This window comes from Macaca thibetana, chromosome 19 (genome assembly GCF_024542745.1).
Source record: "Macaca thibetana thibetana isolate TM-01 chromosome 19, ASM2454274v1, whole genome shotgun sequence".
Lineage (NCBI taxonomy): Eukaryota > Metazoa > Chordata > Mammalia > Primates > Cercopithecidae > Macaca > Macaca thibetana.
In genome coordinates this window covers 51047670-51073937 of record NC_065596.1, presented here as the reverse complement: position 1 = coordinate 51073937, position 26268 = coordinate 51047670, and the positions used below count along the sequence as shown (strand labels likewise).

Sequence of the window (26268 nt, the reverse complement as noted above, 5' to 3'; positions counted from 1 at the left end):
GTGGGGATGAGCGGAAAAACCGTAGGCGTGTTGCCGAACATCTCTGAAAGGGCTTAATTTAAATTTTTAATAAAAGAGGTTTTTTTTTTTTTAAGTTGAGGTGTTTTATGTATTACATGGATGTAATACATCTCTCATTTGTATAATTCTAGGTTAGGAGCTATGATTCTGCATAACTGCAAGAGTAGTTTGAATATAGTAATAAAGGTATTTTACAATTTTACATGATGTTCCCAGCGTTTTGTTGGCATGATTTGCCGGGGCTAATAAAAGCTTGTGATTATCATATAAATGCTCTCCCCCTCCTCCGGTGGATGGGTTCAGTCTCCTCCCACAACCCCCCTGCCTGCTTATCTGTGGCTGTTTTAACACAGGAGGGAGAACCTTGGGACCCCAAAGTCTGTCTGACCCGACTGGTTCTGTTTCCCGCTGTTTGAAAATCCTGAGTCAACAGGAAGGAGTCACCCTTCCAAAGCTTTCTTTCCCATCAGCCTCCTCGACAGCGCAGGCCCCTCACCCCCGAGCATCCAGAAGGGAGATCAAACCCCAGCCCCCCCTGCAGGTCACCAGGTGTGACCGGAAGCTCTGATCTGGGGGTCTGGCAATATCCCTTCTGCACTGAGCATCTAACCTTATAGGCAAGTCTTCCTTTCTTGTGAATGTTTATTCTCGGTGCAGATCCTATTCAAGCTGCCTCTGAGTAAGTGCTCCCCGCTCTCCAAACGCCAAAGTTCACTAAAACTCCCCCTGATTTACGCACAGCTTCCGACTGCCAGCACCTGGCAGCCGCAGCAACCAGCTCCGTCATAAACAGATCGCATACAATTTAATTTTAATGTGCTCGTTAGTCGTAGCACATTTCAGACATAATTGTGAACGCAACACAAAATTATAGCAAAAAGACAATTTTAATGCTGCCGTAGAAAAAAGGGTTATATGAAGAGTCACATAATGGTGCTTCATTGTCAACAACCAAACAGGGCACAGAGTGTGTTACGGTGTCTGTGCTGTTTACATGCCAATATTTTATACAAAGGTTCTCATATGGTGTCAGCTGTCAGTTACTTCTGCAAATTAACTGCCAAAAATGGAGAAGAACAGAATCACTTGGAGAGCCGGTAACCACGGGTTACCTTTCATAAGCCTAAAGATAAAGCTGCAGTGTGGGATCTTGGGAGAATAATTAGGAAGAACAAAACAGAAAGTTACCAATTGAAATAGAAAGGCATCCTACAATATGGAATAGCAACCAAGAGGGCTTATAAATAAGTGAAAGAGGTTGGATCACAGAATGCCTCATGACTTTTAAGCAAAGTATTACAGTACAAACATTTTAAAGGCTTTATCAATGTTTAGGAAATACAGTACAAGTTCTTTTTTTTTGTTCTTTTTTTTTTTTAACCTTTTCAAATAGACTTAACCCTTTGAGCACTGAGTTTATTTTGAGCGTTCTTTGATTTCTAATAAATACCTTTAAAAATCATGTGCAAAATAGTTATGATGCCTGCCAGGGATGTTTTTCCCGGTCTCGTTTATTCAGACTGCTCAAAACAAATGATAATACGATGCTAATAAATATGTATAATTTAAACATGAACCTCTATCAATATAGATGTACTGTATAGCAAAACAAACTATCATACTTTGCTTTCAGATAATGTTTCTGTATACTTTATAAATGCTATCTGTGGTATCTTCTGTATAATTTACAATGTTTGCATGTAAAAAACAAAACCCATAGACCTTAAAAAAAAAAAAAGAAAAAAAGAAATATACACTATACATAGGCACAGCTTATGCCCAGAGCACAGCAGGTGCATAAAACACTGTTGCTATAAATGCAAGAAAAAGGTCATTTAACCACAATCACATTTTTTTCATAAGAGAGTCTGAAATCTATACAATATATACATCTATGTTTCAATGTGAAAATAATATTCTTTTAAATTTCAAGGCGTGTTATACCCCTGCAGACCTGCATAAATGGAGGTTCATATTATTCATTATAACTAAGCTGGTAAGGAGTTTAAAAAACAGAGCTTCATACATTATTATTATTTTATTTTATTTTTTAACCAAATTAATGCAAAAGTGCTTCAAAGTACTCAGAGGGCTAAAGATGAAAGGGTGAGAAACGCCAGCACACTCGAGTCTCGTGGAAAAAGTGTGCCTGATTTCGTTATAAATGCTTAATTAAACTGTTAGTGCATGCAGCTTGAAGCATCGGCAGGATGCTCACAACTAAATCCCATTTACACAAAGTTCCAAACACTTACCACTGCATTTTAACCTTCATAGTTTACCAGTAACAACAGCTGATTATGCACCTCTATTAAACACTGTACAGTTATACAAAACGGTCCAGCCCAGAGTGATTCTCTGCAGTTAAAATAAGAACATGTGCCAAGAACAACAAGTCAGAGGGGGGGGGCCTGAAGGTGCCTTCCACAGTTTCCCTCAAAGCAAACTGCAGTCCCTTCTGTCAAAAGCAAATGCTACTGCTTCTCTAACTCCGAGACATACAGAAGGTGGTCTTCCGGAGATTTCCCGTGTGTTTTGCTAAGGTGAAGTTTAACAGCATGCTTGCTGGCAAAGGTCCGATTGCAAAGTTTGCACTGATAGGAGGTCCCTAGGTCCTCCTCGGGGGAGGACGTCACCATTTTTTCTGACGGTGACTTGGTTTGTGCTATCTGACTGTTAATCTGTTCGGTGGACAGTTTGGATAAGTCCCGTAGCCGGAAGCCTAAGTGTGATTCTAGGTGACTGATGTACGTGGAAGGAGTCCTGATTTGAGACGCACAATCGTTACAAAAGAAGACGGGGTGGCCAGTGTCCAAGTTTTTGAGGAACTTTGTTCCACCTGTCCTTCGAAGCTGGTATTTCACGTTGGCCAGCCAGTGGCTGATGGTGGTCATGGACAGCCCAGTGAACCTGGAGATATGCATCCGCTCCTGGGGGCTCAGGTCTGACATGATGTACTTCCCTTCCGAGGTCTGCCGGAGGCTGGCGGCAAACTGGGCCTGGAGGATCAGGAGGTGCTGGGGGTTCCAGTTTGACTGGCGGCCCTTCCTCTTCTGGGCAGGCGTCGACTCCTCAGCCTCCTCCAGAGTGGCCCCATCAATGTCAGACTTCTCGGAGATGCTGGAAGGAGTGGAGGATTTTGACGTGTGGCTCTCTGTCAAGTTCTTCAGCATATCGGATATATCTGACAAGGCATTCTCGCGTAGCGGCGAGTTTGACATGAATGATACGACGGCAGATGTCTTTGCCGTTGTCACCGTGGATGAGGAGGTTGCCGGGGCTGTGGACGTGGGTGACAGAAGCACTGAACCCAAGGAGCAGCCTTTGTCACTCTTCCCTTTTGTCAAGTCTATGGGCTGGTCGTTGTTGACGTGGTAGAAATAGCGGTCGAGGTGGTCTGCCTTCTTGGACTGCAGGGGCGGCGGGGTGGCCACAGCGGCCTTCTCCGCCAGGCTGTTGCTCATCTTGAAAAGCATGCTCATGGGGTCCAGGGCAGGCAGGGAGGGCTTGGCGGCCTTGCCCAGGTGAATGTTCATGACTGACTGCAGGGCGCTCAAAGGGTTAACAAAAGGCTGTTCGGGCGGGTGGTCGGTGATGATGGCCGTGCTGCCACTCAAACTGCTGGACAGGGGCTTCACCAGCTCCTTCCCGTTCTCCACCGGCTCCGCCAGGGGGCTCCCATCCTTGCACCCATCCCGTGGGGGGCTGGGGCTGTTCTCCTGGCTTCGGAAGCCCCCGTCGCTGGACGCCTCCATCTTGATGGGCTCCCCGACTTCGCTGCTACAGGGGGAGGGAGTGGCCCGCTTGGGCGGGGAAAGCTTCCCATCCGGCTCCTTCATCTTCTCCTCCACTTTGGCAACTTTCTCAGTGACCTTTTTCACCAGCTCCTCCATGGCATGAAAGTTAGTCTTGGGCATGGGGGACGTCTGGCTGCTGGGTGGAGACACCAGGGTCTGGTTTTTCGTCGGGGAGACAATCTCACTGTTGCCAAACATGGGTTTCAGGGGCGTGCTCTTCCCCGACGAGCCCAGGGACAACTTCATCATGTTGGGAAGTTGGTAGGCGGCATGGATGCTGGGGTAGCCCCCCCAGCTAGGAGTGCCGTTCTGGGCCTTGTTGATTGCGGATGTCACTGTGTTTTCCAGGGATTTGAGGATATCGAGCCCCCCCTTGGGACTCTCTTCTAAGTCATTTTCAGTCAAGTAATGGTATTTGGAAGAGATGTCACACTTCTCCTCTTCTTCGCCAGGCTTGTCCTTTTGCTTGGGTTTCTCGTCGGTGACCGCTTTGTCCTTGTCGACTTCCTTCTTGACCTCCACATTCAGTTTTGGGGAGATGCTGGCAGGTGTATTGGAGGGGGACGTGAAGGTGGTGGCCGCCAGGGGCACGGACTGGACCTTCTCGTCCAGCAGGGTTGTGATGGTAGGCGTGACGGGCGTCTCCACAATGGGCTTCCCCTTTTTCATAGCCGAGTTGGTGACCTTGATGAAGTGGCCAGTGACCATCATGTGGGCCGTGAGCTCCTGCAGGGTATCGTGCGAGCTCCCACACTCCATGCACTTCAGGATCTGCGACTTCCGGGCCTCAAAGTGCCATGCGTAGCTAGCCCCGTTCTGGTGGCCGTACCGGTTATTTGGCGTGATGTAAGGGTTGGAGTTCTTCTGAAGTGCATCGTTGGTGTCTGAGATGGTGGCTTTGGGGGTTCCACCTGTGGAATCCGGGGAGCTGGGGAGCTCCAGCTCCAGGGAAGCTTTCTTCCGAGCGGCAGGGATGATTTTGGCGGCAACAGGAGTGACGGGTTCCTTCAGAGGCACTTTTTGGTAGTGTTTTGTTTTGATCATATGGACACTCAAATCCTGCAGGGACTCAAAGGAGTGGCCACAGTACATGCACTTCAGCACCTTCTGGGCATCTTCCTTCCCTTCCATTTCCAGCAAGGAGCGTTTGCGAGGCTTGGACCAGCGCTTGGGGTTGTTGTTATCGGTCTCGTGGTTGTCGTCGCGGTAATGCCCCGTCTCGTTCATGTGCACCGTCAGCTCCACCAGGGTGTCGTAGGCGGCGCTGCAGTCCTTACAGCGGAACTTGCTGGCCCCCGTGAAGATGGAGCCGTAGAGCTTGCTGCTCTGCCGGTACAGCTGCACGGTGCTGAAGAGGCTGGGCTCCGGGAGCATGCGGCTCTGCGACACCTGCTGCAGTGTCTTAGCCATGGCGCTCTGGTGCCAGTCGAAGCTCCCGCTGCCACAGCTGCTGCTGCTGCTACTGCTGCTGCTGCTGCTGCCGTTGTTCTTCTCCGAGGAGGGCTGGTGCAGGTTGAGGTTGAGGTTGGACCAGTAGGAGTTGGAGAGGAAGTTGTTGTACACGGCCTTCATCTGCTCCAGGCTATCCGACACGGTCGTGTCTTCCAGTGGGACCGTGACCTCCTTGGTCTCCTCTTCGTTCTTGATGGAGCCGCTTTCAAAGTCAGCCATTCGGTCACTGGTCTCACTGATGTGTGACTCGCTGTCCATTTCGTGGCAGGAAAACTCAGCGGCCGGGGAGTTCTGGTAGCTGGGGCAGGCCCGGGTGAGCTCCTTCTCCGGGCACATGTACTTGGCTGAGGGCTCTCCATCTGCCGTATGCTCCTCTGCGTCTAAACCTTCATCCACCAGGGCAGCAGCCTTTAACTCCTCGGAAACATAGGCTGCCATGATAACAGGTGGGAAAGAGAGCCAGGTAGGATGGAATGATGAGAGAGAGGGAGAAGGAGAGAAAGAAAAAAAAAAAGCATTAGTACGTGTTGATCTTACCTAGAATACGTTCTGGGCTCTCAGGAAAACACAGCAACCCAGATGGGCACATGTATTTGTAAAACTAAATAGTTAAAATGTGGTGTTTCTTTGGAGCAAAAAAAAAAAAAAAATAAATCTGCTCTTCAAACATAATTTGCCACCTTATTCTTCTCAAGGGGCAACAGCTTGAAATTAAAACTAAATTTGAAATTAATGAAGCACATTCTGGAGGTGGCATTCATTTCTAAAGTAATAAATTACTTGTATCAACCTCAGAGACAGCAGTTCCTGTCTGTCAATTAATATGTCTTATGCTTCTCCTACCCCTAATGCATTTCTTAACAGACAGATTCACAATTTAAATTAAGCAAGCAGTTTTTACTCATTACATTTTTGAGGCTCAATCTTTAATAAATATAAAGTCTAAAAACATCAATAAAATTTTTACCAAGTAAAAAGAAAAGTACGTCCATTGTAATAAAGGAAAAACAAGATTTTGTGGCTTTTTTTTTTTTCTTTCTTCCTTCTGGAAAAGCAGGTCTCAGAAGAGCTTAGAGGTAAGTTTCCTGGCAGGGATAGGTGTGGGTTCGTTCCAGTTGAGAGGAGATACCCTGACCGGCTACCACCCAGCCCCCAGCCCTGTCCCCCACGTGAACACTCAGCCGTTCTCAGCCACCTGCGCACACACACTCTCCATGCAGAATTATGTCAGAACAAGTTCAGGAAAATTGGTATTCGGTGCTCATTCCTGCTGTATAAATATATACAAGACCTTCCAGTGGACCTTACAAATGTCAAAGTGTTTGCTCTTTAGACTACTTTGTCAATATTTACTCAGTATAAGCTTCATGGGCATCCAACAGAGATCCTGTCTTTCTGGAAGCGATGTAGCTGGGATGTAAATCCAGCATGCATTCCCACACAGGTGGAGGGCAGGCCACGCACGCGCCTGCAGGTTCCGGAAGATGCACGTCCAGAGACGCAGAGCCCAGAGAATACTAGTGTTAATGCAACAGGGTGATTTTTTTTTTTTCATTCTCTTGCATTCAGTGATTTGGGTTATTCCTTACTAAACTGATCTGCCACTGCATACTGCATCAGGATAGTTTTTTGGACAGTGAGGCGTGGCCAGCCCTGTGGCTAGGAACAATTTCAAGGTAAAGGAAAAGGGGAAATAAAGTGACTTTGTCCTGTCAGCTTCTAAATACTTGTTTGCTTCAAAAGGCCAGTGGTGAAGTGTGTTAGATGGTTGGAATGGTGCAGTGCGAATGGCAAGGCTGATTTCTACAAAAAGCTCTTAAGAAAGGAAAGGAAGCTTTGTTTGTGGAATTGACTCCACCAACTTTAAAGATTTGCCCCTGCTCCATTTCACATCAGAAAACAAACCAACAATAATGATAAACAAACAAACAAACAAACAAAAAGAGTGAAATTAGTCCCTTGAAGCCAAACAGATAGGCCCCCTCACATTCCTTTCAGGACAAGTGTGATTCTTTTGCTCCTAAGCCCCCTCCTTTGAGTGCCAAGATTCCGACACCAAGACACATGGAATCCCAACACTGATGTAATGTGAACTTGAATGGGAACTGTCCCAGGTACACACACCAGCTGCAGGAAGGGGATACGTCTGCTCATTTGCCAACTACTAAGCAAGAGTCTTGTCCAGGAGCTGTGGGTGTTCTTTACAAATGACCACAAGAGAGTGCCCTGCTGCAGTCAGCTGAGTGTGAAGTGCTATGAGGAACCTCAAGTTTGAGGCCACGCACTTTGAGATGACAAATAAAGATGGTGAAAGCTGTGTTCCTAGGGCCAGGACCAAATGCTTAGGGAAATACAGCGCTGACCAGTGGAGGTTCCTATGCTAGTCACAATGAAGACTGTGAACGCATGTGTTGGAAAGAGAACAGGAAAAGAAAAAGAAAAGAAGACATCGCACTCTCCCCCACCTGCCCCCCAACAGACTTCCTCGGCGTGCAGCACATTCTAGAAATATCCGGACTCAAAACTCCAATGGGGTGGCGGTCCTGGAGGAAGAACAGCCGACGAAGAATAACCAAGTGTCCCAATTTGCCTGGACCTGTCCTGGTTTCAGCACTGAACGTCCTGCATCCTGGAAATTCACTAAGTCTTGTGCAAACCGAAGGATGGGTTGTTACCCGAGCTGGGGCACACAGTATGACTGAGGTCAGAGATTCCAGATGGGTCTGCAACCTGTCTTATAATCCTCTTGGGGAACCGCTGGAGCAGGGTAGGCTGGGTTTAGCTAGACACAGCCCACTGTCTGCAGAAGTGCACTGGGTGCATGCATACATGATGTTTCCATAGTACGGTTTCACTGTAAACAGGGAAAGAGGAGGAAATCCCATGGCTGGTGTCCCTCCCACTGAGACTCAAGGAAATGCCCAGGTCTGTGTAGATGGGTGAAGATATCAAAGCCCCTTCTTTCCTGAAGATGCCTCCTGGAGCCACAGTCTGCAATACAAACCCCACACCCTGGGGATTTTGCTCCTATTACAGTAGCTCCCATGAAATTAAGTCTGCGAGAGAAATGTCCCCGCAGTAGCCACTACAAGAGGACACCAGCAGCCAGAAGAAGCAGAGCCAATAGTGGACATGAAAGAGTCCTCTGTGGGTGAAGGCCACCAGGTGAGCGGGAAACCCAGGTGCTCTGCCAGCCCACCTCCCACCCAGGGGCAATGCGTCTCCCCATGGCTAGAGCCTTTCCCACCCCCACTGCACAAGCACGAACCCAGCCCAAGCTGTCCGGAGCACTCCTCCCCAACACAGGCACCATGAATGACGTGACCAGCTCCTGTCCTGGGCTGGCCCACAACACGCTCTGATATGCTTTGTAAATTACACAGCAGGGTCAGAATGTCATTAGTCTGCCGACTGAGAAGGAAATTGATATGGAAAGAAAAGGCCAACCTCTCAACCTCCCTGGTGGGAACAAGATCCAACTCAGAGGAGAATTAAAAGGCTCCAATGCCAAAGAGAACTGGGTCCTGGAAGCCTCACTGCACACCCCAGGTCCTTACAAACGCACACCCTCATGGTCATGACGTGGGCCTCACTCCCTGTTCAAATGACCGTTTTCTTTTCCGATCTGAAGGTGAGAAGTATTTCCTTAGGTGGAGCCTAAGACTTTTACCCATTGGTTCTCCCCTCCACATTAAAATAAAGGGAAAGGCTGGGCGCAGTGGCTCATGCCCGTAATCCCAGCACTTTGGGAGGCCAAGGCAGGCAGACCGCCGGAGCTCAGGAGTTTGAGACCAACTTGGGCAACATGGTGAAACCCCATCTCTACTAAAATACAAAAAAATTAGCCAGACATGGTGGCACATGCCTGTAGTCCCAGCTAGTCCAGAGGATGAGGCAGGTAAATCGCTTGAACCCGGGAGGTGGAGGTTGCAGTCAACCATGACCCACCACTGCACTCCAGCCTGGGCAACAGAGCGAGATCTTGTCTCCAAAAATAAACAAATAAATACATAAAAATAAAGGGAAAATTCCCATCCTTCCACCATGCTTTGCAATAATTTCACTACTCTGGGAATATTTATACTCTCTATTACTGAACTTTAAAAATGTTCTAGAAAATGGAAATGGACCCAGTGAAATGAGGGAACGAAGGGATGAAAGGCACTCCACAAATACGCATCCAGCTCCCACAAGCGCCGGGCAGGTTACCGCACACTGAGCAGTGCAGTTTTCTTTCTCTAGGCCTCCATTTCCCTCTCCGAATGATACGGGGCACCACAGTCATATTTGTAAGGTCCTTCCTCAGCTACATGTCTATCATTTTATGGCCCTTCTGAGAAGGTAAAGAGCTGAGCTGTAAAGTCGCTTAATCTGGTTCATTCTCTGCAAACGCCAACCTCACCTACACTCAGCAAGTGGAATCGTTCCTCAGTGCTTTCTTCTCTAGACTGAGCATGATACGCAAAGCCCCTGGCTGGAGAGAAGGGCGGGCTCTGGAAGCTGGCACAGCGAATGCCCTGGATCAGGCAAGGAGGGGAGGAGAGACTGGGTGTCTCCAGTCACTGTGCAGATGGTGAGAAGTCAACAGGGGTGTGGGGCAGGGCTGCTGAGAACCTGGTCCCCACCAGGCTGGCTTCAGTAGCCCAGGGGCAGGCACCGTCCACCGATTGGACCCAACAATGTATCACATATGACCTTGGGAAACTCCGCAACTGTCTCCAACAGTATTTGAGAGTATTTAAATTCCTTGTTGCTACTTCACTTTCTGCTCATTCTTGTCTGAATTCTCTAAGGGAGGGAACCTTACATCCCTAGTCTTGCGCGCAGGAGGTGAGCAATGGACAGTGGCTGTCTCATTTCAAGGAGGTGAGCGGGAGATCATGTCCACCAGCAAGGAGTTGTAACAGCCTTTGCAACAGGATCCCCCCTTCCTCTCTGCGGCCTCCCATATGGGCCCAGTTCAGCCACTAGCATCTCTTATCCCATCCCCAACCAACTCCCTGACTCCAGCCCCAGCCCCTTTAATCTCATCTCCAAGCAGAAACTGCTGAGATTAATATAGAACACCGCACTGGTCATGTCACCTCCCCATATAACACCCTCAGTAACTTCCCACCGGGCTTGGAAGAACATCCAAATTCCTCAAAGCAGCCCTGAAGGAAGGGAGTCCTCCACCATTTGCCCGGTTCCCCTCCAGCCCCTCTCAGCTTCTGAGATGCACCAAGATCTCTCACTCCACACTTTCTAGCGCTGCCTCCTCTGCTGGAAACCCCGGGGCAGGTGCAGTGAAGTGGAGAATGCAGGAACCCATCCTTCCCCGGGCCTCATGGAAAAGGCTCTTGGGGATGGCAGGGTTTTGACTCCAGCGTTTGTCCCCTTAGCCATGAGGATCACTGTCTACAGCCAGAGATTCCAACACACTGTCAGCTCTGTGTGGTCAGGACCAGACCCCACACACCCACACCGCTGATATCAGCCGCAACCCTACCGTCTGGCCCAGAGTGGCCACTCAATACATGTCAGTGGGATGAATGAATGAGTGAATGAATGAATGAATGAATGAATGAATGAATGAATATCTTAGACGGCTGCTTCACACCTCCTAAATAGCTGCCAAAACATCCTGAGGGGATGCTGAGTCCAGCCAGTCCCAATGCAAAGCAGATGTGCTGGGGTGAGACCCAAAGTCCATCCTAGGCAAGTTCTGTCTGAGTGTCACTGGCACATTCAGCAATGCCACTTGGTGAGGAAGGGTCTCTAGGTAGACAGGATGGCAGAACCCACCACTGAGGAAGATGGGAGGAGACACCCCAGTCGGTGGTCTCCTTGCATTAGAGCCCCCCAAGCTGTGTCCACACTCAAATACCCTCTTCAGGAATGCATTATCTGCCAGGTGCAGTAGCTCTTGTCTATAATCCTAGCATTTGGGAGGCCGAGGTGAAGGAATTGCTTAAGCCCAGGAATTCAAGATCAGCCTGGGCAATGCAGCAAGACCCCATCTTTAGAATTCTTTTAAAAATTAACTAGGCATGGTGGCCTGTGCCTGTAGTCCCAACTACTTAGGAGGCTGAGGCAGGAGCATCACTTGAGCCGAGGGGGTTGAGGCTGCAGTGAGTTATTATCACACCATTGCACTAAAGCCTGGGTGACAGAGTGATTCTGTCTCAAAAAAAAAAAAAAAAAAAAAAAAAGGAAAGTAGGCCAGGCGTGGTGGCTTACACCTGTAATCCTAGCACTTTGGGAGGCCAAGGTTGGGGTATTGCCTGAGCTCAGGAGATTGAGACAACCCTGCGCAACATAGTGAAACCCCGTCTCTACTAAAAATACAAAAAATCAGCCAGGCATGGTGGCGGGCACCTGTAGCCCCAGCTACTTGAGAGCTGAGGCATGAGAATTGCTCGAACCTGGGAGGTGGAGACTGCAGTGAGCCGAGATCGTCACTGTACTCTAGCCTGGGCAGCAGAGCGAGCCACTATCTCAAAAAAAAAAAAAAAAAAGGAAAAGTGAAAGTGAAAGAAAAATAAAAGAATGCATTATCATCCCGCCATCCTTCTTTTCTCTTGAGCAAATAAGATGGGAACCTCTGCTGCCAACGCCCATGGAAGAGGCAGCTGGACTGTGAGGGGGAGGAGGTTCTCATTCAAACCAAACCAACAGCTGCAAAGATGCAAAGAAGCTCTCAGGAGTGATCAGGGACTTGCAAGTGAGGGGCCGACTGGGCACCCGCCTTCCACGCTTCTCCAAGTCCCTCTGTTGAAAGAGTCTCTCTTCAAGATGTGAGTCCCTGCGGAATGGCTGCACCCGCTTCCCCACACACATCTCACTTTCCTTACCCCACCAATGAAGACTGTGTGCTTAAAGCAGCAAGACAGCCATCGATCTCTCAAGAGCTGAGTGCCAAGGACACATTTCCAGACAACTGCCTGAACCGAAGAACTTGGCATGCACAGAACCGAATGTGACTCCTGGGGAGAGACACACATGGATGAGAAATAAAAGCTCCCAAACTTACGAAAGCTTTCTGCAAAGTTCTATAGCCCAACAACCTTGGAAGCCCACATGACGGGGGGAAAAAACACACACACACACACACACACACACACACACACACACACACCCCAAAACACGGATCCTGCCTAATAGGAACAAGTTTAGGACCCGTGTTCACATCCATACATTCATTGCATCTGATCTGATCCTCTCAATGGTCAAGGAAGGTGGAAAAATCATCTCCATTTTGCAGACAAGGAAACGGGGATTCTGGCTAGTTCCACAGCACACTTGCACTGAGGAACCAGTTCTGACCCCAAACCCTCCGCTGCAGCCCCTCAGGATGAGTCACTGGAGGTAGATGGGACATTTGTCTGAACTCCTAAGACCCACACCCCGAGTCCAGTGTCAGGGGACAACACAGGACACGTGGGAGGGAGCGCCCTATCCTCGGAATGAGGAGTGGGCAGTCAGGCAGAGCCTTCTCAACTCCCCCAGTGGGATCCACACCTACCCCTCCAGGAGGATCCAGCATCCCCACCCCCAGCTCACCAGTGGTGTGGCTTCCACACTGTGGATGCAGGGATGACAGACATATCATGTCCAGGGAGAGAAGACAGCCAGTCCACTGTGGCCATCAAGGGTCTGGAGACACCAACACCTTCATTAATATTTATTGTCATCATTAACTAAATTCAATCTCTAGGTAAAAAGAAACTAATGTGTGTCACATAAACATAAAACAGTAAGCTGGGGCATAACAGAATTCATTTCTGGGCAAGGTGGAATTACCTTCATCACACAGCTAAAAATCTCTCCCAAAAGATGAAGAGGAAGTGTTGGCTGGGACCTGCACTCTCCAGCCACGGGGGCCACGGATGGGCAAGTCAGGGTGGGAGGGGGCACTGGGTGTGGGTGGGAAGAAAGGAAAAGAAAGCATGGCTGTGTCCCGCCTCCCAATGCAATTTCCAGGTACACTGCCCTGTGAACGTTAGCATTTTCTGGGCTGAAATAAAGGTTCTGAAGTTATAACCCTCTGTTTTCCCTGGGAAGGTGCTTTGCTGGCTAAAACTTTTTACAGATTCCTTTTTCCCATGTCTTCTTATTAGGGATAGTCGAGAAGGGCACCACTCTCTGCAATGAGTGCCTCTGGTCATCATCCATCCATAAGGATCCCTGTGACTGTGATGGAGGAAAGTGTAGAGGCAGGAGGGAGAGGAAGAGGTGGGGAAAGGAGGGAAAGGAGAAGAAAGGACCGAAGAGGGAAGGGGCCATCAAGTCATCCCGGGTTTAAGAAGGGTGCAGAGAGAGAGGAGGGGGCCCAGCAGAGAGAGGACAGAGGGAGAAAGAGAGATGGGAGAGGAGAAGAACCCACTAGGGCTGGGGTCGGGGAGAGAGAGGCTACTGAGGGGCATGGGAGGTAGGAATGGAGAGAGAGAACATGGGTGATGGAGATTTGAGAAGAGACAAGGATGAAAGAGGTTATTTTCTGGAAAGGACTCTATGACAAAGAGGGCCTGGAGTCTGAGTTCTGCTGCAGAAGCCGCCCTCAGGATGGCCACCCAGGTAAAAGAGGATGGACCTAGGGGAGCCCGTATGGGTCCGTTCTAATGCTGGGAACTCCGGGCCTCCTTTCCTCCTGCTTCTCTGAATACTCAGATTTTCAAACAACACAGGGTGATTTTTTTTTTTCTTTTTCTTTCTTTCTTTCTTTTTTTTTTTTTTTTGAGACAGGGTTATGCTCTGTTATCCACGCTGAAGTTCAGTGGTGCAACCACAGCTCACTGCAGCCCGGAACTCCTGGACTCAAGCCATCCTCCCACCTTAGCCTCCTGGGTAGCTAGGACTACAGGCACTAGACACCACACCAGGATAAGAGTGTTTTATTGTTTTTTGTTTATTTTTTGTTTGTTTGTTTTTTAATAAGAATTTAACTAGTCGAATGGTTTGGGAAGGTGGCTGCCAGGTGTGTTTTCTCAGGCAGGCTCTCCAGGACTCAGGCACACCCGTCTCTGCAGACCCTCCTGCCCTTTCCTCAGAGCCAGAATCAACTTCAACACATGCCTAAGCCCTCAGCAGCCACGAAGTCCTCTTCTCTGCTGCAGAATGTGCTTGGATAAGGAAAAATGCCAAGATGTTCACAAGGCATCTTGACCACTTCTCACTCCCCACTTACCTGCCTCCCTCACACCTGGGCCCACAACAGAGCAGACCCCAAGGAAATGGCAGGAGGAGACAGGAGGGGACAGTTCAAAAGCCACAGCAACCCAATGTGGCGAGCCATCCAGGAGGGCAATAGTTGGACTCTGGAGAGGACCTGCCGATTCTCTGCTCTGTTGCCCAGCCTGGAGTGTAGTGGTGTGATCATGGTTCACTGCAGCCGCGAACCCCTGGGCTCAAGTGATCCTTCCACCTCAGTCTCCCTAGTAGCTGGAACTACAGGTAAACACCAATATGCTGATTAAAAACAATCGTTTTTTTAGAGTTGGGGTCTTGCTGTGTTGCCCAGGCTGCTCTGGAACTCCTGACCTCAAGTGATCCTCCAGCCTCAGCCTCCCAAAGCACTGAGATTCCAGGCATGAGCCATGGAGCCAGGCAGGACCTGATGTTTCTGCATCACATTTTTCTCTGGGAAACAACGTGATGTTAGGCAGGGAGGCCCTGGGTCTCAGCTTCTGCCCTGCCATGGATTAGTCCTGTGGCTCTGATGACTGACTTCACGTCTGTGAGCATCAGTTTCTTCATCAACAAATGGGAGGAAGGAATGGGAAGATGCAACTGGCCACATCCGCCTCCCAGGTGTTTGCAGGCAACCAAAGATTTCATAAGGAGTGGGCATAAAGGACTTTTCCAAGTTAAAGAAACTCTGCAAATAGAGGTGCACCAACTGCACAGGGGCCGTGCGGCTGTCGGGAATCTGGGAGGCAGGGCCAGGGGATGGCCCCTAGGCTCACCTCTCCTCTTGTAAAAGCCTCTGGGTCTCCCAGACCCTCTATGCTGACCTTGCTGCCTTTCAGGAAAGGAGGAGGTGGGAAGACCAGCACCAAGTCCTGCTGGGGTGAAAGCTCCCACTGGGGCTTGGGTTCTGTGCCTCCTCCCTCTGGGCAGCCTTAAAATGGTGGCTGCAGAAAAGGAAGAAAGCCAGACAGAAAGGGGAAGAAAAAAGGGAGGGAAACGGAGGGCAAGGAAAGGAGGCGAGGAAGGAAGAGACGATGTCAGACGCACGCCTGCAGCATTAGCACTCCTGACCACGCACAGCTCTCCTCCCCAGACCCCGGCTCCTGGTATAGGAATTCTAGGAAGGAAGCGGGCAGGACCACGGACTCAGCCCCTCTCCACCCAACTGCATGGATCTGACTGGAGATCCCCAGTGCCCCACTCCAGGGGTGGAAGTTGGAGCCAGATGCCCTGCAGCACAGTGCTGGCTGGGGCAGCCACCTCAGACACTGGCTCTCAGACTGGCTACCACTGTCCCTGTAGCCCCCAGCTCCCAAGCTGGGCCGCCTTCTCCTCCAGGCTGAGCCCAGTCCCCCTTTCCGCTGGGCGTCTGCCTTAAATCACCTTCCTCTGTGTCTGGGAAAGAGCTCAAAGTCCCCAGAAAATTTCACCTAAATCTCAGCTTATTCTCAAAACCCCTGGAAAATCTGGATGAACTGATCCATTTGACACAAGAATTTCTGCTTGACAAAGGACTCACGGAAATGCCTCACACACTGTGCCCCCTGGGTTACGCTTACATGGGGCTCTCTGCTGTACAAACGAGTTGCACACCTTGCTATGATGAAGCAAGGGGATTCCTTCCTCAGGGGAACCACACCTGCCATATCAGCTGTGTCTGACAACCCGATGTGGGGCCTAGAGCTATCCCCAGATGTCCTGAGGTCCCACACAATGGGCTGCTCAGAGGCAGCTGCACCTAGACCTGGCCTGGAGCCCTGGTGGGTGTGAAGGGTAGACAGACAGGAAGGATGCTCAGGCCTGGATTGCCCCTAACCAAACACATTCCCCCGGCCCTCAGAGAACATGAAAAATCAAGATGGAGGTGCACCTTCTTGGCTCTCGACCAGGAGGGGCTCAAAGCAACAGTATGAAGGCAGGACTTCCCTTTTGTGCAAAGAGAGAGAGGAGATGGCAGGGGGAAGTGTGGGATGGAGTGGAGGGGGCTTAGCTAAACACACACTGGGGGGTACCAATATGATTGGATTGAATGTTGGGCCTCTGTCTAATAAGCAGGGAGAAGAAAGCATTCTAGAGGACTGTTTATACCTGGGTACCCAGGAAGTGACAATTCAGTGGGGAACACGAGTCTTCTCCATCCATCCACCTGGGCACCTGGAGTCACCTACAGATGCCACCTAGGATGATGGAAGCCATGGCCTCTAGGGACAAGGAGAGAATGGCATTCTTGGATGGTACCAGGGAGACTAGGGACCTTCCAGGCATCGCTGCTAGGATTTGGAGCTCCTCAGAAACCAGGGCAATACCCAAGGGCCAGAGGGTCCAGAAGGGCATGGTTTGGCTCTGGGGGAAGGAAAAGTGGCTGCCGCTGTAATGGCCAGGACTTCTGCAGAAGGCTGGCCACGGTGGGATGACAACCTCCCCTAGATTGATTGCTCTTCCCACTAGCAAGGTCAGGAATATTAATTTTGTACACGCTAATTTGATGTAATGTGAGAGATGAATGCTTGTTCAGTTTGGTATCCCTGTGTTAATAAAGCTGCAATGCTTTCATGCCAAGAAAAGCATGGCATTAGCTGATTGGTGAATAAAGTCAGTGTGAATAAGGAAACACCATGCTTTAGCACAGCCATTGTGGCCAGTGGTGGCGCAAGCCAATGACAGGCTGCGGCTGCTCCTCTAGGGAACCCACGGCAGCGAGGCTTCCCAGGACACCTCCCAGCTGCTGGAAGCCCCAGCCAGTTCAGAAGACTCAGAACCCAGGATGAGTCCTGTTCCTCCAGCGGTGATGGGAAACAAGAGTCCAAGAGTTCCAGAAGCCAAACCTGGGGCTCCCAAAACTGAGTTAAGAAAGACACTGCCTGAAGCTTCTCTCTTTGAATTCTTGCTGCAATGAAAGGACCCCATTGTGCCACCGTCTCAGTAGCTCCTCCCCAGAACAATCTCCCTCCCTTCCCAGCACTCTTCATGAGGCGGATGGCTCGGAAAAGGAGGAGGACAGAACATTAGTAGGCTCTCCAAGATCAGAGAGAGAAGGCAGCTTCCCTATCTCTACAATGTCTCTCTTCCAATGCCTTCTGGGGGGCTTGCTCTGCTGCAGTTTGGGCGCCAACCTCAGTGCAAACAAAAATAAATGTATCAAGATTGCATTCGCAGGACAAAAACCACTGCGCCTCAGACAAATCTTCAGATAACAAAGAATAAATAAATACTCACTTCGGGGACCATCTAAGTCACCTACTGTCCTCGGCTTCAAGCACATTTAAACCGACTGGGCACCAAACCCATCGTGGAAGCCTACACCAGTATGCTGTCATGGGAAGTCCATACGCTCACTCTCTGTGCCCTGGAGGAGTGCTTCATTGCTGAAATCACCTTAATCCATTTAAGCTACAGGGTAGAGTCATCATTCAGCCAGCTGGATGGTGGGGCCATGTCTGGGTTGACAGCAATCAGTTTGGCCTGGTAGCCGGCGATGGTCTATCAAGTGAAACATGGCTTCTGGAGCCAGGGTGCATTTTTGCAAGAGTGGTGAAGGAAGTAAGCTGCCTGTGGGTGCTGTACTCCCATTCCTCTTTGAGTTCAATACATTCCCAAGTACACTGCCCTCTCAGAATAAAGAATCCAGGGTCTGAGTCTCTTCCCAATGTCCTTTTTACCTTTTATTCTACAAAATCCATAAGGTAAACCCTGGCCTATATTGAATCCAATAAATTAAAAGAATAACTTCATCCAAAGAAAGGATTCTCTCATCTTGGTGGAATAGGAATCGGGCAGATTATTAGGGGCAGGGGATGTGCTTGACCTTCTCAAATTGCATACATGAGCAGAGGGATTCTCAGGGGGTAGCTGATGTCTTTAACGAGGCAGCTCATTGAGGCAGCTTAAGGAACCAAGTAACTCTTGCCTGCCTATACACTTGGTGATCTAAAAACCTGGGAAAAGCACCTTTAGAATTGGGCAGCAGGCTGTGAAAATTTGGGAACAGTCCTTAAAATGGGCCTCTTCAAGTGGCTAAACATGTACAACTCAAACTGTCACTGGGACTTGCTGGCTTTCCTCCAAAATACTAAAAGAGCTATATTCAAGGGGAAGGTAAATGGATGGCTAACAAGAGATAGGAGTTAAGATTTACATGGAAGAGGAAGCGACTGATTCACTCAACACATCTACCCATCCACCCAGCCAACCCCCCATCCATCCATCCATCCATCCATCCATCCATCCATCCATCCATTTATCCATCCAAAAATCCATCCATTCATCCATCCATCGCCCCATCCATTCACCTCATTCTTCTAGCCATCCCAAGCCCATCCATTCAAAAACTCATCCATCCATCCACCCATCTATCCAACCAAAAACCCATCCATCCATCCATTGAAAAATCTATTCATCTAACCATCCAAAAACCTATCCATCCAAAACCCATTCATCCATCCATTCACCCATCCCCCACCCATTCATCCATCCAAAAACGTATCCATCCATCCAATACCCCATCCATCCATCCATCCATCCATCCCCCATCCATTCACCTCGTTCTTCTAGCCATCCCAAACCCGTCCATTCAAAAACTCATCCATCCATCTACCCATCCATCCAACCAAAAACCCACCCATCCATCCATCCATCCATTCAAAAATTCATCCATTCAAAAATGTATCCATCCATCTGAAAATCCATCCATCCATCCATCCATCCATCCATCCATCCATCCATCCATCCATCCATCCATCAACTCTTCCATTCAAAAATGTATCCATTCATCCAAAAGTCCATCCATCCATCCAACCATCCATCCACCCACCCACCCACCCATCAACAATCCAAAAACCCATCCATCCACCCAATATGTATTACACACTAATTACATACTCCAGATGCTTTCGGGTTAGGAATAAGTAACCAAAGTAAATAGCTCAGAATTACAGGCTATACTTTTATGTGCTCAAGATGGCCTTGGTTACACAGAGGATAAGGGCAGTAGAGAATCATACATCTGCACAAATGTCTTATCTCAATATTCAAAGCCCAGGTTAACCAAGTCCCACTTTACCTTCTAAGTTTTATCATCCACTGCCCCCTCCACACACACAGATGCTAGTCTTCCCTGATAATTTTCCTTTGATCTTGCCTTGATTGATGCTGTTTCTTCCATTTTACATACCATGCTCAATCTTTTCACACTCCCCTCCCTGTCCTCCAAGGTCCTGCTCTTTCCATGTCCCCCAGGAAGTCCTTTCTCATCTGTCTCTGTGAAGGTGATCTCTTTAATTTCTGTGATGAGACAATGAATGGAAACTTCCTCTCTAAACTCTAAAGTCTACAGAAATATAAGAAATTATCAGCATCACTATATATCTCTTCGGGCATTTATCTCTTGTAGTTTTCGAGTGGCTGATCCTGGGCATAAATTCTCTTTCCATATACACTACAGGAGCATTCCTTACCTCTGTGCTCTTTGCATGGCCTGGCATGCCAACTGGACTCAGTAACTTCTGGTCCAATTATTTTAGTTTGGATGGCGCTGCTTAGGCTAAGAACCAACAAAGACCCAGGGTCACTTCAGGTAGAAGTTTCCACTGCCTTCCTCAACAGCTCTTGAATGCTGGGCTGAGAAGCCTTAGGTGCTCTCTGACTTCCCATGCATCTCTTCATGCCTCACTCCCACGTCACAGAACAGAGACACTCCAGGAAGAACTAGGGCCACCAGTGTATCTCAGTTCTGGCAAAGTTCCTCATCTTACGACCACAAGGAAAACTTGGAGAGAAAATGTTCCCAGTTACCTCAGAAAAGTTCAGCCCTACCCTCTCTGCACTGGGCACCTGCATGGTAGCCACCATGACTAAGTGATCTTCTTAACGTCTGCAGCACTGCCTGCATTGAGCCAGGACTGATCCAGCATTCAGCCAGCATTGACACAATTTTCAGCCAACACTCAGCAAGTACTCATCCAGGACTCAGCCAGCACTTAGCCAACATTCAGCTAGCACTGATCCAACACTCACCTAGCACTCAGCCAGGACTCAGCCAGCCCTGACCCAGCACTCAGCCAGTAGCACTCAGTCAGCATTTAGCCAGTACTCAACACTCACTCAGCAGTCAACAAGCACTCACTCAGTATTGACCCAGCTCTCAGTTAACACACACCCAGGCCTCACTAGTGTACATGTGAACACTGTTTGGATGAATAGTGAAAAAATCATTCTAGCCTGTTTGAAGGAACAAAGGTAATGGTCAAATATTTCAATTTTTAAATATTTCTGACTGACATATACATGCCTACAGATTTCAACGTCATTTCTATATATTAAAACAGCTTTCCTCCAACCAATATAGAAATAGTATCTATTGACTGGTTGACATCACAATATATGTTTCCTCTTAAGTATCCTGTCTCGCATTTTTATATTGACACTCTACATGGTCTGAGTTGAGTGTTTCTTATGCTAAATCAGGAACCCTTAATACCTTACCATCCATCACAAGGAAGACAGGAAAAAGAGAGAGAGAGAAAAGAAACAACAATAAAATAATGAGAACAGTAATCTCACTAACTGGTTCGTGCCTTGCTTGCCTTCTTGTGGAGGATAATTTAGTAACATATATCAAAATTGAAAACATCTACACTCTGACCCAGCTAGCAATCTTTACTACAAAAACATTCATACATCATACATAGCCCCTTAACAACAACAACAACAACAACAAAACCCCTCTATGATGAAGGGTGTCCTCATCAATATTTCTTAGAATACCAAAGAAGTGAATAAACAAACTAAGGTATACCCATATCATGAAATACTATGCAGCAACTCACAAGGATGGTAAGACAGAGATACCAGTGTCAGAGAAGATACGGAACACTGGAACTTTCAAGTACCAACTGTTAACAACCATTTTGAAAATCTCTGTCAGTATCCACAAAAGCTACATGTACACATACTCTGTGACCCGGCAATTCTATTCCTAGATCTAGACCCATTAGATGTGCATACGTATTTCATCAAAAGACCTGATATCCTTTCATACGCTATTCACAGCAGCAAAGCAACTGGAAAGGATCCAAATGTTCGTCACCAGTAGAGTGAATAAATACACGGTGTCCCGTCCATACGCTAGAGCGCCATGCCACAGACAAAATCAACTGTTATTCAAAACAACATGGGAGGATCACGCCAACAAAACATTGTATGAATTCATTTGTGTAAATTTCAAAATCGGGGAAAGCTCACCTGTGGTGTTAAAAGTCAGGAGAGCAGTTACCCTTTGGAGGTGGTGGCTGGGGAAGGGCGGAGGAACTCCTGGAGCATGAAATGTTCTGCCTCTGGGCCTGGGCCCTGGAGGCATGGGTGTGTTCACCTGGGGAAAATTCAACCTACACTTATATTCATATGCTGGGCTTTTTGTATGTTATTCTGCATAAAAAGGTTTTTTAATAATTTCAACTTTGCGGTTCAGGGGTACAGGTGCAGGTTTATCACACGGCCATACTGTGTGATGCTGAGGTTTAGGGTCCCATCGCCCCAGCAGTGAGCATGACATCCAGCAGGTGGTTTTTCAGCCCTTGCCCCTGACCTTCCCCCATCCCGTCTAGTAGCGCCCCGTCTCCACTGTTCCCATCTTTATAGCCATGTGTACCCAACTGCATACAAAGTTTAAAAACAATGATAATTCCCTCATTTTTCATATGAGAAGATCTCTAAGACATAGCAGAAGGTAGGAAAAGAAAATAAGTCTCAGAAACATAAACATGGGTCTCTGTTTTCTGAGCAAGTCTGTGTGTGTGTGACTGCATGTGGGCACCCAGGAAAGAATCCTGGTCTGGATGTTAGCAGCTGTCCTGCAGGTGGAGGAGGCAGATGTGGTTGTGGGGAGCAGCACGGCGGGAGGAAGGGGAGGAAAAAGGTGCTCCTCTACACCATCTGGAATGTTCACAAGCACACCTTCATGAAGTGCTGTGAATTTTTTTTTTTTTTTTTTTTTGAGACAAAGTTTTGCTCTTATTGCCCAGGCTGGAGTCCAATGGTGTAATCTCGGCTCACTGCAGCCTCTGCCTCCCAAGTTCAAGCGATTCTCCTGCCTCAGCCTCCCGAGTAGCTGGGATTAAAGGTGCCCGCCACCATGCCTGGCTAAGTTTTTGTATTTTTAGTAGAGATGGGGTTTCACTATGTTGGCCAGGCTAGTCTTGGATTCCTGACCTCAGGTGATCTGCCCGCCTCAGCCTCCCAAAATGCTGGGATTACAGGCGTGAGCTGCCATGTACGGCCTTTTTTTGTTTGTTTGTTTTTGTTTTTGAGACGGAGTCTTGCTCTGTCGTCCAGGCTGGAGTGCAGTGGCACAATCTCAGCTAACTGCAACCTCTACCTCCCGGGTTCAAGTGATCTTGCCACCTCAGCCTCCCAAGTAGCTGGGACTACAGGCATGCCACCATGCCCAGGTAATTATTGTAATTTTAGTAGATACAGGGTTTCACCATATTGGCCAGGCTCGTCTCCAACTCCTGACCTCAAGTGATCTACCCACCTCGCCTCCCAAAGTGCTGGGATTACAGGCGTGGGCCACCTTGACCAGTTAGTACTGTGACATTTTAAAAGTTATAAAGAAATTTTTATTTGTAGCAGGCACCTCCTGTGTGTCAGGCTCTATACTGGGCACCGTCAGCCCAGAAGACACAGTGCCTGGTCCCAGGGAGTGGGCATTTGGGGCTGCATGCCTGGGAGTCAGTGGAGAGTGGGTTCCTGCAGGGGAGTCAGTCACAAAGGCACAGGGGCCTCAGGTGCCAGCTCCACAGAATGCCAAAGGGCCCAGGACAGCTCTCCAACCTCCCACCTTTGCTATCTTCTGTGGCAGCATTCTAGGTGAAAGTGTCACCTACAGTGACAACAAACTACGGGGAAAACAGAGAGATGGGCAAACTGTGTGCTGCAGTCCTAATTTTGACCTCAGTGGGAGCAGGAGGTGGGAGGCTGGAAGGGTGCTGGGCCATACCTAAAACATCTGGGGAGCACAGCACCCCTAACCACAGGCAGGGTCTTGTCCCCATTGTGGGAACCAGCGGGTTTCAGGTCTGTCCCTTTCTTTCATGTTCAGGCTTGGTGTCTGAGGCCAGCTGCCCCCTCCACTGGGCACAGTTCTCAGCTCCCCGCATCCCTTCAGAGCCTAGCCCTGCGGATCACAGCGCCAGCCTTGCCAAGTCCCTGCGGTGGACTCCGCGGGGCAGGTGTCTGTGTGGCAGGTGGGACAATGGAGACAGATGTGCAGTGAGACCTCTCTGGGCCCCACCCTTCTGCTATGAAGACTGAAGGGTAGTTTATTCCCTTCCTGTCTCTTTTTGTGCCCCTTCCTAAGAACCACAGAAAGTTCTACAACCTAATTTTCTAATTTTTTATTTTTTTTAAGAGACAAGGTCTTGCTCCATTGCCTACGTTGGAGTGCAGTGGTGCGATCATGGCTCACCTGCAGCCTTGAACTCCTGGACTCAAGCGATCCTCCTGCCTTAGCCTCCCAAGTAGCTGAGACTACAGGTGCACATCACTACGCCTAGATGGTTTTTAAGTTTTTTTTTTTTGTAGAGACAGGGTCTAGCTATGTTGCCCAGGCTGGTCTTGAACTCCTGGCCTCCAACACCTCGGCCCCTCAAAGCAGTGGGATTACAGGCATGAGGCACTGTACCTGGCCTGGACTTTCTGCTTCTAATGCAAGTGCTCTAGAAACACACAGGCTTGGAGAGGACACTCAAAATAAACCAGGATATGTACAACCCCGCCCCCCCTTCAGCTGCCACTTGCTTCCTTGGCCGTCCCTGCCCTAATGCGTACCTACAGGTCAAGTGGTTATGCTCCTAAAACCAAGCTGTGAAATGCTCACGCACTGCAGGGAGACCTGCTACTGGATCAGCAGACATTTCCTGAGAAAGGGTCAGCGGGCCCCCACCTCGGCAGCAGGGACAGAGCTGTACGGAGCTCCCGTGGCCTCCTAGGTCACCTCCTCAGGAGGTGCTCATGGACCTGTGAGATCTGTGTCTCTTGGCTTCCCTTGCACCGAGGGAAGGCCACTCTAGGCTTGCTCATGTGACCAGGAGCATTTCACCTCCCACAACCCAGCTGACATCTCACATGACCAAGGGCTTTGCTGTCCCCTCCATTCAAAGCCCATCCTTCTCACCTCTGCATCCCCACGGCCCTGCAGAAACTCTGCAGCTAGGGCAGTCCCTTTACTCCAGTGGGCTGGGGAGGCAAGGGGGTCCCAACGGTCCCCTGCACAGAGCAGAGGGAGGGCCTTGCACAAGTCAGATACTCAATCAATTTCTTTGAATTAAATCAAACTTTTAAATTAAAAGTCGACCCCGTAAAACAGCCGACTTAAGGCTTGTTCTTTTTGTTTGTTTGTTTTGTTCTATTTCCTTGAGACTCTTTTGCACCAAGCAGCATTTTCGTAAAGAATTAAAAGCCCAGAACCAATTACGGATGCACGGGAGCCTTCCATCTACCTGCAGTGGTGCTTTCTGGGAACGGTCCTGGCACACTTTGAGGGACCTTGCACTCCTGGGGGTACCTTCTGCACATGATCGCTGCCCGGCTATACACCAGCCCGAGAAGGAGCGAGAGCTGTCCATGGGCTCCGTGTCATGGATGAAGAGACTGATGCTTCGAGAGAAAGAGGATAGGGGATGAGACACAGAACAAGGACTGGCATTGGGGGAGGAAAAAAAAAAAAAAAAGCAGCCAGGGCTTTTGCTGCTGGATCTCCCTGCCTATCTCCAGAATACACATTTAAAATGTACTGCTTAAGGGTGAAGAAACCGAGGGAAGGTACCCCGATTCCTTAAACGTGTGACACACGGCCGGGCACGGTGGATCATGCCTATAATCCCAGCATTCTGGGAGGCCAGCGGGGGTAGATCACCTGAGGTCAGGAGTTCAAGTCCAGCCTGGCCAGTGTGGAGAAACCCGTCTCTACTAAAAGTACGAAAATTAGCCGGGCCTGGTGGCAGGTGCCTGTAGTCCCAGCTACTCGGGAGGCTAAGGCAGGAGAATTGCTTGAGCCCGGAAGGCAGAGGTTGCAGTGAGCCAAGATTGCGCCACTGCTCTCCAGCCTGGGTGACAGGGCGAGACTCTATCTCAAAAAAAAAAGTGTGACACACAACCGCATGGCGACTCTCTCTGACCAGAAAGGACAGTAGGCTGGAGTCTGGCTATGCCACCTTGGCAAGGTGTGCTTGGTGAGTCTGTTCATCTCTCAGCCTCAGTCTCCCCACTTGAAAAATGGGACAATATCATCACCTCCCTTGTAGGGCGTGGGGAGACACAAAATATGCAAAGTAGATAAAGCAAGAAATGTCACACATGTAGCAAGGGTGCCCAGAACCCTCTACTGGTTGCAATTGTAGGATTTGGGTGTTTTTCTTCTTGATCAAGAGGGAAAGTCGTTTTTATTTAATCTGAAAATACAAATAGAAGGGCCGCTTTCTGGATGAAGCAAAGCCTGAAAGTCCATGAACACCCTCTGTGACAAGGTTATGGAGTGCGGGGGAGAAGTTGGGCCCTGGGTCAGCATCCCTTGCATCATGGATTAATCTGCCTGTGTTCCAAAGGTCCCCGTGTCCACACATAGCAAGGGGGCTCAAACGCTGCCTTGCAGCTATAAGACTCCTACTGGGCAAAGTTCTCAGAACCAAAAAGAAAAAATACATCGGGGGTCTCTCACTGACTGGGTCCAGGACCCAAGCCTCTGAGGCCCAGGGCAGCCCTCTCTGTTGGCAGCCTCTTGGAGGGGACAGCAGGAACAGTGTATCATCGCCACTGTGAACGCAGAATGTCACAC

The 26268-nt window shown here is 49.0% G+C and overlaps 1 protein-coding gene across 1 annotated transcript in view; it reads right to left on the bottom strand.

Annotated features, from left to right (window-relative positions):
* Positions 1 to 889: 889 nt before the first annotated feature.
* TSHZ3 (teashirt zinc finger homeobox 3) overlaps positions 890 to 26268 on the bottom strand; it is a 75910-nt gene continuing 50531 nt past the window's right edge. Inside the window, exon 2 of the mRNA XM_050772631.1 lies at positions 890 to 5701. Coding sequence (XP_050628588.1) covers positions 2496 to 5701 — 3206 coding nt within the window. The 3' untranslated portion in view covers positions 890 to 2495. The remainder of the gene's footprint in view (positions 5702 to 26268) is intronic.